Source organism: Dasypus novemcinctus, chromosome 15, assembly GCF_030445035.2.
Source record: "Dasypus novemcinctus isolate mDasNov1 chromosome 15, mDasNov1.1.hap2, whole genome shotgun sequence".
Lineage (NCBI taxonomy): Eukaryota > Metazoa > Chordata > Mammalia > Cingulata > Dasypodidae > Dasypus > Dasypus novemcinctus.
Genome location: NC_080687.1, coordinates 62,468,225 through 62,483,515, shown reverse-complemented (window position 1 = coordinate 62,483,515; position 15,291 = coordinate 62,468,225). Strand labels below are relative to the sequence as shown.

The 15,291-nt window shown below is 37.3% G+C and overlaps 1 protein-coding gene across 4 annotated transcripts in view; it reads right to left on the bottom strand.

Annotated features, from left to right (window-relative positions):
- Positions 1 to 15,291, bottom strand: part of TBC1D4 (TBC1 domain family member 4) — a 237,751-nt gene that overhangs the window by 21,605 nt on the left and 200,855 nt on the right. For all 4 annotated transcript variants that reach the window (XM_012520062.4, XM_012520059.3, XM_071208259.1 and 1 more), the window contains 4 exons: positions 12,192 to 12,352; positions 9,332 to 9,541; positions 6,010 to 6,168; positions 196 to 354 (listed from right to left, as the gene is read on the bottom strand). In XM_012520062.4, the coding sequence (XP_012375516.2) occupies positions 196 to 354; positions 6,010 to 6,168; positions 9,332 to 9,541; positions 12,192 to 12,352 (689 nt within the window). The remainder of the gene's footprint in view (positions 1 to 195; positions 355 to 6,009; positions 6,169 to 9,331; positions 9,542 to 12,191; positions 12,353 to 15,291) is intronic.

Here is a 15,291-nt window from a genome sequence, read left to right as displayed (position 1 = left end):
AATTTTGGGGTGAAAACTTCATTTAATATACTCGCAATTATGGGGTCTTTAATCAGACCCAAAGTCAAACTGCCCTCCAAAAAAGAAAAGGTCAGCAGTCCTGTGTATGCAACATATCCTCTTTATCAACACCAAAAAAACTTAACATAAGGATCTACTATTTACTTTAGTAAATTATAATCAAATGACAAATACCTAAATCCACGAGAATAGAATGCTGCTGTGCAGTGAGCTGCTTTAAAAGTTCTTTATATGATGTGTCTGGAGGTTGTTGTTTATTAGGCAATCTGTGCCTTAGACGATATTGTAAAGCTAGGAACTGCCAAATTTCTCCTCGTCGACTCTTGGGAACTCCTGCACCCAAAGAGAAATAAACAAGATGTTGAATCTGCAATTAAGTTGCTAAATCATAGTTGATTAAATGAGTGAACTTGACAGTACCCAGCTGTACTGTACCACATACCATCCCAAGATCACACAGTAGGACACATTGATGGAATTGTAAGGTAACAAGTTTAATCCTGTAGCTGCTGACATCTTTCCAAAGAAAACCCATGAAAGACAGCCATGATGATAATGGCAATATTAACAACGGCGGCTAACTTTATTGAGTACCTAAGACATTTATTGAGGGTTCCTAGAATGTGAGCATTGTACACGCACTTAGTTAATAACCCTATGAGGAAAGGAAGTACTATTATACCCATGTTACAGAGGGCAAAGCCAGGGACACAAACAGATTAATAAGTACCTTGCCCAAGGTCACACAGCTAGAAAGTGTTAGTCTATGATAGGAGCTCAGGCAGTCTAGTTTCAGAGGCCAAATCTCAAAACTCCAAAACATATTATGACCTATTTTCATCTTTTATTTGGTTTGAAACTAGTAACAAGTATTAGTCTTTGTAATAAAATTTCTAAATATTTGTAATCAATAACTAACTTTTAAAAAGATAATTAAGTAACATTCTTATATGGTCACAAAAGAATGAAATAATAAAAATGGTAAATAAAATTTGAAGGTACAACTGGAATGCTACCAAACATCATTCAGCCTTTGAAAAGAAAATACTTAGCATATATAATGAAATCTTAACTCTATTATACTTGAAAACCAAAGATATCATAAGCAGCTCAAAGTATTTTAAAGTATGATTTTATGCCAAGGGACATGAACTAATATCGGGAAAGATGGAATACAATTCTGTACAGTGCATGCAATTTTATTTCACTAAATATTTTCTGTTCAGATAGTCTAAATCTGTAATAGGTTCCTGAACTCCAACTAGTTAAAGGAAACGTTAATAGCAGTAATCCCTCTGGACTGTAATGCCACAGTATACATAAAATGGAAGTATTATTGTCCAAAAGGTAAAACTTGAGTTCTCTGACATTATTTATAAGACCTTCTACAATATATTTTCAAATTTATCATTTTTAGCTTTATTCCCTACTATTCCCTACCATTTACCAAAAACTTAAGATTTTTTTCTCACCTCCAAGCTTCCCTGCCCCATGATTGCCCAGGGTGTTTCTATTTATCCTTTCTGGATGAAATCAAATGTCACTTCTTCCTTTGAAGCTCTCCCCAACATCTCTATTCACACTATTTGATTCATTTGATTACATATTGATACACTTTGCTTTATAATGTACACTTAGATGGTGAGCTAAAGAATAGTGACCATAACTTTCCATATGATGAAACTCTAGTATAATATCTTACTTCTTTTTTTAAAATATACTTAAACTTTTTTTAAGATACTTAGATTATATAACTAATACATAAAAAATATAGGAGATTCCCATATGCCTCACCCCCCACCCTCCCACGTTTTCCCACATTAACAACATCCGTCATTAGCATGGTACATTTGCTACAATTGAGGAACACATTTTGAAGCATTGTCACTAAGCGTGGATTATCATTTGCATTGTTGTTTACACTCTCTCACACCCAATACTGTAAGTTATGGCAACGTATATAGTGTCTTTTATCAGTCATTGCAATGTCATTCAGGACAATTCCTAAGTCCCGAAAATGCCCCCATATTACACCTCTTTTTCCTGTCCCTGCCCTCAGAACCTCCACTGCCTGGCCACTACTTTCACATCAATGATAAAAGTTCTTCCATTGCTAGAATCACAATAAATTTATAGTAGAATAACAGGAGGTCTAAACTAGCCCATCATTCATTCTCCAATACTGAGGATTCTGTGATGGTGATGCCCACAACACCTCTAATTGAGAGGAGGCTTAGATCCCATGGCAGATGGATGGGGCTATCTTGCTTGCGGTTGCAGACTCTCTCAGTTCCTTGGGATGAGCACTGTCCATCATCATCTCCTTGTTATTTGTCCTGGGTGAGTCCAGTGAACTGGATAGTAAGTGAGGCAACCCTGTTGAGATTCAGGGCCCAGCTGGCATATGGACTGCCCATTGATTTAAGTTTCTTGGACACCTATCAACTCTAGGACTAACCATGGGTTCAAATAAAAGGGGCAGAAGAGCCACGTGTAGGGAAACCACAACTGAGTCCAACTCTGTCACACTGAGGAGCATAAATTCCTAAGTAGGGCCCACTGGCAGGGCACCAAACACCTGAGCTGCCTGCCCTGCCTATAATGTCTTGATTTCTCCAGAGCCCTCAGGAGCCCCACTATTTGAGGTAGCATTTACTTTGGCAGTCAATGAGATAGATCCTGCTGAGAAGTACATAATCATAACCTCTGGAATGGCCTACCCACTTACTTTGAAGTCTCTTAGCCATATAAACTCATTTGTCTTTGCCTTTATCCCCTTTCAGCCAAGGTCTTTTTCCAGTTGCATTGCTAGTTGGTGCTTGGTAATAATCCCTCAGTGCCAGGGAGGTTCATCCCCAGGAATCATGTCCCATGCTGGGGGGAAGGTAATGCATTTATATCCTGACTTTGGCTTAGAAAGAAGCCACATTTCAGCAACAAGGAGGCTCTCAGGAGGTATCTCTTAGGCACCCCATAATACTATGCTAAGTTTCAATTTCAAAAGTAAAGGTTCCTACATACAGTCATCAATATCAAGAGCCTGCCAATGGACCACCCTCCTTGTCCCTCACTAGTCTTTGCCCCTGTACTTGGGAGATTCTTGCTGTTCCATTAGAGAATGTGGCAGAGCTCCCCAGGATGTGAATTCAATATTCTTTCGCTTATTGTATGAATCTCCACCCTCCATGACAATGCCCCATAAACACTTGAACACATTTATATGCCCTACATGAATGCCTCAGGTAAACTTCCCCCCACGCATCCCCCATTACTGACACCCCACACCAATGATCCTCCCCTGTCATAGTTGTAACCTGTGATCCAAAACTTTTTTAAAAATGGAGCCAACAAAATAACCAATACAATTAATATGAAATGAAATTATAACGATAGTTTTAAAAATAAATAAAATACAAAATTTTAACATTGGGATAATAAAAAATAATGAAATATTTTAAGAAAATTGTTGACATCATGTCTTTTATCACTGTAAGATCTGTTGTCTTTTATGTACAGTGGCATTTCTTCCTTTTATTTCCCCAGTGTCTTATTTTTTTCATTTTGTTTTCAAAGAAGCTTTAGGTTACAGAAAAGTCACATACAGAATATAGGGGATTCCCATATACCCAAGATCCTCCCCCCTTTTCCCATTTCCCCTATTAATAAAATTTTACATGTGGATGATACACTTGTTACAATTGATATACAGATATTGAAACACTGTTACTAACCTTGGTCAATGATTCACATTATGGTTACATTTTGAACCATACATGTTTATACATGTTGATGAAATTTAAAATGGCCTGTATCCATCATTGCAAGATCATGTAATACAATTCCATTGCCCCCCAAAATGCCCCATGTTCCATCTATTCTATTCTTCCCTCTTCCTCCCCTCAGGACCCACGCAACCACCAGGCTTCATTCCTTGAAGAACAAGACTCTTAGTTACTTGCAACAACACTGAGAGCTTGAGATACTGGCCTGTTCTCCCCTATTAGGTACTGCCTATGCTCTCAGGAGACTCCCACTCCACTATCTGAGAACATAGCAGGACTCCCCAGGATGGAAGTCCAACACCTTCCCACTCATTATGTGGGTCTCCACCCACTGATGCAACCCACTATGACAAGATGAACACTCACACTCTTCCTAGAGACCTGCCCCAGGTGCGCCCTGTCCCACATGTCCCCCACATCCAACACCCTAAACCTTCTTAACAAACATTTGTTGAATGAATAAAAGACAACATACCAAATGACCATTTAGAGAGTAACTTTCCTTAACCCATTAAATGAACCAATAATATCATGAATGGGCTGCTTTAATCTATATAACACTAATTACATAATTAATTTGCTTTAGTTAAACAAACATTTCCTGAGCACACAGTAACTACTGGTGTATACAGCAGGGCACTGAGGATGTATCATCTTTGAGAGATGAAGGAAGCAGTTTCCACTCTCAGGAACACTAGTCTCATTCATTCAGTAAATAACTTGAGCAAAGTGCTGTTGTAGGTGCTGGCTGTGCAGTGGTGGAGGGAGAAATTAAACAAATACAACCATATACACATTGCCAATTGTGAAAAGTACAGTTAAAAGAAAAGAACCAAGGGACAGGATAACACAGGGAAACTAATTTAGTTTAGGGTGGGTGGAACTGTGAAGAACTGATATTTGAGTTGAGACCTGAGGGATAATAAAATTATCCAGGCTACGAGGATAAAGCAACTGTTTCAGGATGGGACTGTGGGAAAGACCTGGGAGGGATGGGGGAAAGGAGAGAGAAAAGAGGAGTGAGAAGAAGATGGGACAGAAAGAAAGGGGGTGAAAATAGGGAGATGGTAGGGAGGTAAGAGGGTATGGTGGGGGCTGGAGCACTGATGCAAGAAATAGCCTGGGACATACTGGGACCCGAAGTAGTTCAGTAACTCTGGAGCACATGATACCAGGTGGGGAGAAGGAGAAAGTGAGACCAGACGTTGGAGGAAGGAGAGAGTGTGGAGAGGCAGGAGCACAGTGCTAAGAAATTTAGATTGCAAGAAAAGCGAAGGTGAACGGCACTAAGACATCTTTACAAGTCACACCAAGGAGTGGTGTGATCTACTTCCCACATACAATTATTAACCACTGTTTTGTCTTCTAAATAATGCATTCAAGGAAAAGCTTTAGGACTCCCAAATCTTCAAGGAAAACTACCAGTATGTTGGGCTTGTCAGTGTGGCATCTTATAGAATTAATTAGTACTTAACTATGCAAGAATTCCATATATATTCGCTGGTTTTTAAGACCAAGATTCATTATCAGATTTCTTTGGCTATTTTGGGGTTTTTAATTTACAGCCAGTTTATTTAGGCCAAGGAGATTCTCATTTTAATATGTTTAATTTGGGTCACTGAAAGTGCACCCAAAATATACATATATTAGTTTCCATTTTAAGTTTAAACTGTTTAAATATCAGGCATTTTACATGGTATAACAGCAGTGAAACAAAAGTGCAATATAATGGCTAAATAAAAGCAATTTCTCCAAATTAAAATGAGTGGAAGTAAAACTGATGAGTTAATTAATTAGAATATAAATCTGTATATATTTACACACATATATGCATAGGCACATGCATATAAATATGCACATACATGTCATAAACACTTTTGACAAAATTTGGAAATGTGTCAAGTGTGTAACTGAATTATTGGCATGTACATGATCAAAGATCTGTATCCATTACTCTCTCCTTGGTCAACAACACAGCGGAAAGCAGCTGGGTGAAGTAAGAGGCCAGTCTAGCACAGTTACCTGTTACCTCCTTAGGGACAATATCCCCATTAGTACCATTTTCTTACCAATTGAGTCACTAACTACAGGTTGAAACAAATTACAAAGACAAAATTATTTCTGAGCTGTACAAATCAAAAAGCTCTGAAGCCTTTGTCCAAAGACAAAAACAAACAAACAAAACCCCTAGGATGATTCAGAATACCTTCTTTAAGTGAAGCATAAACATCTTCCATATCACATCTGATTTTAGCTCTGCAGTTTAACAACTTCTTATCCCACGTTATTAAGACCTCTTTCTGACATACACCAACTTCTTCATAGTCCAACTTAACTTTCCTGGACTGGAGTTCATCTCTGCTTGCTAAGAAAATCAGAAAATTTATGTAAGAACAATGTGTTTTTACAACAGTATTTCAAAGCGTTTTATTATATTTGGAGAACCATACCAAATGACATTTAGGAATCAACCACTAAAACTTTCTTAAAAAGAAAACTTCTTAGAAAAGAGAGTTGAGGATTCATGAAAGATTCTCAAACTCAAGGCATGTGAGAAAATATCAGAAAGAACTTCTTAAGAGGGTTTTTCTCTGTATCTTACAGATGGTAACTCTGCTAAGCATAAAAAGCAAACCATAGATGCTATATTAAAAATTTCAAAATTTTGCTAATGTGATAGAGAGCCTATGCAGCTTTAAACACCATTAACATGTTAATATTTTATATATACCATGGGAGAAAACAATGCCTCAGGTTAACTGTGGTTTGAACACGATAATCTGGTACTTTCGTAACTATTTTCAGAGTTGTCAAGCTGCCCTTGACAACACTAGGAATGTGTTCTCATGTTCAATTTCTTAACCTTAAAGAGAAAACCTCATTTTACCTAAATCAAGGTTTTTCCATTTTTAAAATAATATAGAATTCTTTCATTTAAGGCCCTAAATTATAGGCGCAAAGCTCATGAAAAGAAATGCCTATGAACGACTAGCCTGCCTTTCTTTATCTTAAATTAATTTTAAGTGGGGAGAAGCAAGGACAAAGAAATGAGTTTATTTATTTACTTTCTTTAGGAGCACACTGGAAATAGTTACTTTTCATAGACAGGAATCTCTCAGAGTAATGTGTATTTGTTCAAGCTCACAGTAATCAACCGCCTTACCTTCTGCAAAACAAAATTTGTCACACATCCAAAAGTCCTCGACAGCATAAAACAATAGCAGAATAGACTGTTACTTTTTACTCAGTATGTCTGAAACCATTTCAAAACAATTAAAATATCTTATAACAGACTATTAGTCAAGCAGATCACACAGGAATGGACACAGACGCAAAAAAAAAAAAAAGGGGGGGGGAGGAAGAAGCTCAACTCATAGCATGTAAAAAAAAAATCAATTGCATTACAAAAATATTCCTCCAGGATGCCACTAGATGGCGATCTAACACAGTTTAAGCTTTGATTATCAATATTTGCTTTAAACTTCTCTATAATAACTAAATTTTAGAAGAGATTGCTTATGAAAGATAATAATAAATGAAATCCTATATATAGCTTTACTAATGATTTCCTTCATGATAGACAAAACACATTTCCTCAATTTTTTTTTCATCTCTCCAACTTCCTCTAGATCATTATTCACTCAAAAAATAACAAGCACTTACTAAGGACCACCCTCAGGCCCAGAGGATGTAATAGAAGTGAGAGACGTTAATACTTGACTTCAACTGAGTAAGTAGGTAAGAATAAAGAGCCACCAAGAAATGACTTGTCCATTGGCTAAAATTTTAATGGGTGAGACTATTTTCTCTTCATTATATAAACGGAGAAATAAATAGAGCTGATAAAATTTTTCTGAGAATATATTTTAAGTATATATGCATATATATTTTTTTTTAAGTATATATTTTTAATCTGCCTAGTTATACAGTATAACTGACCTCACACGCAGTCAATTGTATTAAACCATTCTTTTTCCTTCTATTAGTACACATAGTTGAGTAATACTATGACATACTGGGAAAAGTTCAAGTACCAAGATGAAAAAACCTGAGTTTTAGTACTTGTTCTGCCAATACATCACTGTTTGACCTCCCAAGCCAGTCACTCACTTAGCCATAGAAATGGACTGAAAATTGGGATAAATACCTCTATCTCCATTTCTAGTTCAAATAGTCTATGATGCTAAAACTACCTTTTGATACTGAAATTCTAACTGTTTTATTTGAACATACTCCCAACTAGCAAAGAAATATAATTTCATGCTTTAAAGTTTTTTAAGAATCCTAGCCATCTTTTTTTCCATCCTCTTTTCTGTATATGAGTTAATTCACAAAGTAATGAATTGCTTAAAAATCTGAATACAATCCTTCCAAAATCTATGAAATCTTGTGTGGGCCATACCAAATATCATACAGATCTTTTAAAAGCTAAGCCAATAACAGATAATTGCATTTGAGATCATTTTAAAGGCAAGAAGATGTATTTATTTCCTAGGTATATTTAAAATCTTATATACTTTCATTCTCCTAAGAAAACTGTAATAAAAATAAATTGTGCCCTTACACAATAAATATATAATAAACATTGCTAAAATAAAAAAATAGTAATAGGTATCATAGAAGAAATATTAAGATAGATGATAAACACAGGAATGTGAACTTAGAAAGCATTTTAGCAGATTTCACAATAAAAGCAAGTGAGAGGAAAATCTAGACTGTACATTTGTCAATAATTGTGAAGATCAAACCTAGATGCTTAACCTAGATCTTTCACATTACAGATTAGTAAAAAAGAAGGCCATTTTAGTTTAGGCAATTTGCCCAAGGTCTTTGTGTTGGTACATTTTTTAAGAGCTTGGTATGATTTTGGCATCTCCTTGTTCTATCAGTTGTAGGGTAAATAACATCATTCTTTCCAAGTCTGAAAAATACATTCTAAAGCATTTGGTATTCAGAAACTTAGCAATATAATATCACCAATAGCATAATATTCATTATAAATTATCCTGTTATGAATGCAGTGATTATATTGGCTTTTTAAATAGACAATTTATAACAAGTAACAAAAGACAGGAACTTTGATTTGATAACAGATAGTTAGATATTTGTATTGGATCTATGAAAGAATTTATTTGAAATAGGCGTTTTTCTCCTACTATGCACATAGTGAACCTAAAAATTGAGAATCATGTTCAAAAGGATTATTTCCTTTTCATATTTAAGGTGTGTTTTTAAAGTAATGCACAATGATATTAAACTTTCAGTCATATCAAATACATTAATTCTAATATATCTACATTCTATATTACCCCCAAATACTCTAAGGGCTTCTGATATTTTAAATTTATAAAACAAAAATATCTTGAGTTGACCTATCACCTGTTTTAACTACTTCACAAAACAGAAATAAACAATTGCAATTGTTAGACAGTCTAGCCAAATTCTGTGTACAGTCTGAGAGAGTGGGAATAAATGTGGGGGATTTAAATCTTAACATTGTTTCATTTAGTTATGTATGAATAGCTAACCTTCAAGTTTCTGGTTTTCTTTTTCCATTCGAAGCAACAAGATCTGTTGGTGTATCGCTTTTCTCCACAAACTCCTCAGTTCTTCTGATTTTTTTCTTTCTTCAACCCTTTCCGGGTCATCGTCACCAGACAAGAATATAACAAGCGGTTCCTCCTCTTTGTTTGGAGCAAGAGGGGACAGAGGCAGCAACTCATTCCTGTCCAGTCCGTCTGCATAACAGAAAACAGTGAGAGGCATTCCTTAAGAGTAACCCAGGCTACAGAAGTTTTCTCTAGAACTGATGCTCGTTCATCCTACATTTGCACATTTAAAGGTTTTCACAAAGCCCTTGCCCAGAAACTGTTAGTTTCTGGAACCCATGATTTAAGCGAATTGACTAGACTGAATTCCCCTTCCAGATTTCCCTCTCACAGTGAAATGTAAGTATACGTCATTTCACCACTTCTTCTTTCAAGACAAAAAGACCTATAAAACAGGTGCTTCAGAATGACCTGGCCTTTCCCCGGAATCTAATACTTCTGCAATTTATCTATATATATATTCTATGACTGTGCAAAACAAAAGATTAAGAGCGTAGGTATTAGTCACATCCTAAGGTCTAAATCTACCACCAGAATGCAGCAAAAGCCAAGCAGCTGAGCAAGGATAGCATGTCCAGCATAGCATGACCCAATGCCCTTTACTCCTGCAAAATTTTCTCACTCTTCCATGCCAGGCCAGCCTTTGCACTGCTGCCAAATAAGTTCCTATTAACAAGCATAACCATATCTCTTAAAACATTTCAATGGTTACTTATATCCCAAAGAACAAGGTCCAGACTACTGGGAATGACATATAAATTCCATCCTACTCTGGTCCAAGGTCTCAATCTTCTATCTTATGCTCCCATCATGCACAACTTCTCATTATTCAGACCTGCAAAATTCTTTCAGGTGACTCTAGAGCTTTGCTATTCCCTCTTTCCAAATCACTCTTCTCCCAGCAGTGAGTTTAAACAAACAACTAAATATTCTGTGACACTTTCTCTGATAACCCTTGGCAGAGTCAATTTCACCTTTGGTAATACAAGTTACAAGTTTTCTTTTCCTTTTTGCTTTATTAATTGACATCTGTCCTTACCCTTATTATTTACTTCCTTTTGTTTTCTTTTAACTTTACTCTATGGTTCCTTTCCTAGTTTCTTGAGTTAAACACTCAGCTTAATTTTGGGCATTCTTGTTTTTAACGAAAGCATTCAAGGCTATGGATTGCCCTCTACATGCCATTCAACTTGGTATGTAGGACCCTGATTATAATATTTTCTTCCTTCTAGTTTTAGGAGTACCATTTTTTTATTTCCAAACACATTACATTTTTAGTTGTCCTCTAATTCTTTTTTTTTTTTTAAGATTTATTTATTTCTCTCCCCCCTGCCTCATTGTCTGCTCTCGTGTCCACTTGCTGTGTGTTCTTCTGTGTCCGCTTGCATTCTCGGTGGCACTGGAAACCTGTGTCTCTTTTTGTTGCATCATTGCTGCGTCAGCTCTCTGTGTGTGTGGCGCCACTCCCGGGCAGGCTGTGCTTGTCTCACACAATGTGGCTCTCCTTGTGGGGCAAACTCTTTGTGCATGGGTCTCCCCTACGCGAGGGACACCCATGCGTGGCATGGCACATAGTATAAATAATCATGGCATGTAGTATAAATAATGATTTTCTGAAATTTATTTGAACATCTTTGTGGTTAAGTATAAAATTAATATTTGTGACTCTGCCATGTATGCTAAAAATGAATCAATATTCTCTGTAAAGGGCAACGTTCTCTATGAAGTACAAGCTCATTAACTATGTTGCTCAAGTAACTGTATTTAATTTCTCTACAACTAATTTTTTTTTAAAGATTTTATTTACTTCACCCCCCCCCCTTGTCTGCCATCTGTGTCCATTCACCACGTGTTCCTCTGCATCTGCTTGTATTACCAGGGGGCACTGGGAAACTGCGTCTCTTTCTGTTGTGCCATCGTGCTGAGTCACCTCTCCGTGTATGCAGTGCCATGCCTGGGCAGGCCGCACTTCTTTCACACAGGGCAGCTCTCCTTGCGGGGAGCACTCCTTGCAGGGCTTCCCTACACGGGGCGCTCATGCATGGCACTGCACTCCTTGCGCGCGGCAGCACTGCCTGGGCCAGCTCACCCCGTGGGTCAGGAGGTCCTGGGTATGGAACCCTGGGCTCTCCATATGGTAGGCAGACCCTCTATCAGTTGAGCCACGTCTTCTGCTTCCCTACAATTAATTTTCTGAGAGGAATATGTTAAATCTCCCACTAGAGCTATTTGTTATTTATTTCTAAAATTCTGTTGTGATATTTTCTAGTCCACAAAGCTATATAATTTTGTGTATTTTTATGACTTAAATCTTCCTCCCCTTTTAATGTTTTTGCTTCAATTTCTAGTGAGTCTAATATTTCAAAGAGAGCTGTCTCTGCTCTATTTTGGTTTACATTTGCCTAGTGGATCATTATCCCTTTCTTTATTGCTCAGCATTTCTCTGTCAGTTCGTTTATGTACGAGTCTGGTAAAAGAATATGTCGCATTTCTAATGATAAAAAGATCTCAGACTTCCTTTCTATCGCTATCATGGTTCCCTATTCATCATGGGGTAGGCCCATAATGCATTTCAGGCGTTCACTCATTCATCAACAGTATTTCCTGAATGTTTTGTGCTCTGATGGGAGATGGGCCGTTAACGGCTCTCTCAGACCCGGTCCTTGAAGCTATTTCTCCACTGCCATCCCTCCCACTGCCGCCTCCACCACGCGCTTGCGTCCCGTTCCCTCGTCGGGGACACGCAGACGGGATGTTCTTCCGCGCGCACTGCACCGACCTTGCGGCTGCATCGCTGAGGGAGACTTGTTCATGGGAGAAGCCACCCTGAGGAAAATGCGCTGCCGCCAGGAGACGCGGCGAGGCGTGACGGGGGTTCCTCCGACGTTCAGGGACTCATTGCTGCAGGTGGATGAGGTTCTTTTCCTCCCCTCTCCATCACTGTAGAAAACACATAAATACGTAACTCGGTAGGGAACTGCATTACGTCGTGATTTTCAACAACATGGAGCCGAAGCCATTCACAAGATCTGCCGCGGGCAAGCGTGAGCCATGAGCAACGCGGGGCAGTGAGCGCCGGGTGCCTCCCTCCGCCCAGGGGGCCACATCCGGAGGCCACAGCCGGTCAGGACAAGCTCACCTGTTTCTACTCATTCCATTCTGAGTTACAATCTGAGGAACAAAAGTACTGATGTGGAACAGGACAGTTGGCTGAAGTAATGAACTTCTGCATTGCTGAAGAACTAAAATATGTTTACTCTGATCAATGTAAATATTCCAGACAAGGCTCACTAATGAGCTCTTCTTCTAGCTCTTATAAGATAAGCTGACAGAAACACTTCTAATTTCCAGTGACTGTTAAGATTTGTCTCCAAATTATTAGCTGCCAAGAGCCAGACCATGGCAAAAAGAAGCCTGAATAAAGGCAGAATGTTCAACTTTAGGATCACTGTTAGGTGATTATTAAGAAAAAAATGTGGTCAAATAAGATTGGACAGATCAACTTTAAAAATATTAAACAGATTCTTTATAGCAGGACTTCTTGGAGACTATAATATGCCAGTAGACACTGTGACTTTCTAAGATGGGAACAGTATATAGAAATCCCCTAACTAATTTAACTTATTTGACCCAAGAATCACCTCCCCCACTTTTCTGGGGGATGGAGTGTCATGCTTTTCTAGATTTGTGTTTTATGAAACTGACATGAGGAAATACTGGTCTGCTCTAAGAATTTCATTTCCTAAGAAAGGCCACTCTAAGTAATGCTTGGTCTGTTTGCAGTAAAAGTCATGCCATGAAAATATTTTTGTTGTCAACTATGCTAGGAACTGAAGCCCAAGCAATACTTGTTGAGGAAATATTTCACATTTTTAAGTTCCAAAGTCTCTGAGCTTTCTTAAGAGAATAATGGGGATACCAATATTTACAGATGGTAATATTCCAACAAATGAAGGTCAAAGACTCTTAATAGAATCAGAACATTAAACACTTAAGTCAGAAAAGAAACTCAACTAGAAAAGTCCTAATCATTCTCAGATACTCAAAATAGAAAACAGAAGTGCTGAGGCACCCAACAGTGAGTAGACCAAGACAGTAAATATCTGCTTGTCTTGTTTTTATTAATTCTGTAAATACCTGCCTGTCATGTATTTGTTCATTTTGTAAACCTGCCTGTCAGACTGGTTTTATTTATTTTATGTATCCATCCCACAGTTATTAGGTAATTCAGTTACTTGAAATCCTTATTCATATTCCTGGAAATATTACCTCTGTTTAGCTAAATTAAAGTGAAAAAAAAAAAAAAAAAGATACAGAGCCCTGACCTACTAACACAAACAGCAAGTGTCAATAAGATACTTCAGAAAGTAGCTTATGCACATATCTTAATATGTTATGTATCCTGGATAAAACTGGATGAAAGAATAAGATTGAGAATTCCTTATCAGAACCTTGGAGGCAGGAAGGCAAAGAGGTAAAATATTTAAAGTGCTGAAATGAAACAATTGCCAACCTAGAATTTTATACCTGAACATAAACGAAAAAGTAGGTAAATGGGATTTCATCAAATTTAAAGCTTTTGTGCATCAAAGGACTTCAGTATGAAAGTAAAAAGACAACCTACAGAATGGAAGAAAATATTTGGATACCACATAGCTGATAAGGGTTCAGTATCAGGAATATACTTTTAAAATCCTATACTCAACAACAAAAAAACAACCCAGTTGAAAAATGGGCAAAAGACTTGAATGAACATTTCTCTGAAGATGATATACATATTATCAAAAAACACATGAAAAGTTGCTCAACATCATTAGCCATTAGAGTAATGCAAATCAAAACTGCATTGGGACACAATTTCATACCAACTAGAATGGCTACTATTAGGAAAAAGAAAACAAAACAGAAATTAACAAGTGTTGAAGAGGATGTGGAGAAATAGGAACACTCCTTCATTGCTGGTGGCAATATAAAATGGTGCAAGTGCTGTGGAAGAGAGTTTGGCAGGTCCTCAGAAAGCTAAGTATAGAATTACCATATGACCTGGCGATTCCACTATTAGGTAAACACCCAAAAGAATGGAAAGCAGGGACTCGAGCGGATGTTTGCACACTAATGTACACAGCGGCATTATTCACAATTGCCAAAAAATGGAAGTAATCCAATCAACCAATGATTGGATAAATCAAATGTGGTACATACATTGAGTGCAAAATAATCCAGCCATAAAAAGGAATGAAATCCTGATACATGCAACAATATGGATGAACTTGAAAGTATCATGTTGAGTGAAATAAGCCAGACACAAAAGGACAAATATTGTATGAGCTCAATGATTTGAAACAATTAGAATAAGCAAACTTTAGAGTCAAAATCCAGAATATAGTTTACCAGGGGACAGGGTGGAGCTAGGGAGTGGGATACTAAGACATAATATGTAAAGGGTTCCTATTTGGAATGATGGAAATGTTTTGTTAATGGGTGGTGGTGATGGTAAGATAACATTGTGAACATAATTAATATCACTGAATATATATCTGTATGTGATTAAAAGGGGGAATATAACAGAATAAAAAATAAAATGAAAGATCCATGCAACTACACTACACAGCGAACCCTAAGTTAAACCATGGCCTGTGGTTAATAGCACAATCATAAAAACGTGCTATCACGATTGTAACAAGTGTTCCACACCAATGCAAGGTGTTAATAATAGGATGATATGTGGGAATACTTTATTTTATGCATGATTGTTCTAAAAACGCACAACTTCTCTAATGAAGAAAGCAAGCTACAGGTAGGATGTGAACCCTCCAAATCTTCTAAATAACTTTTTAATATATTTTTTAACAAAAATTACAGGCTTCACCACATCAATA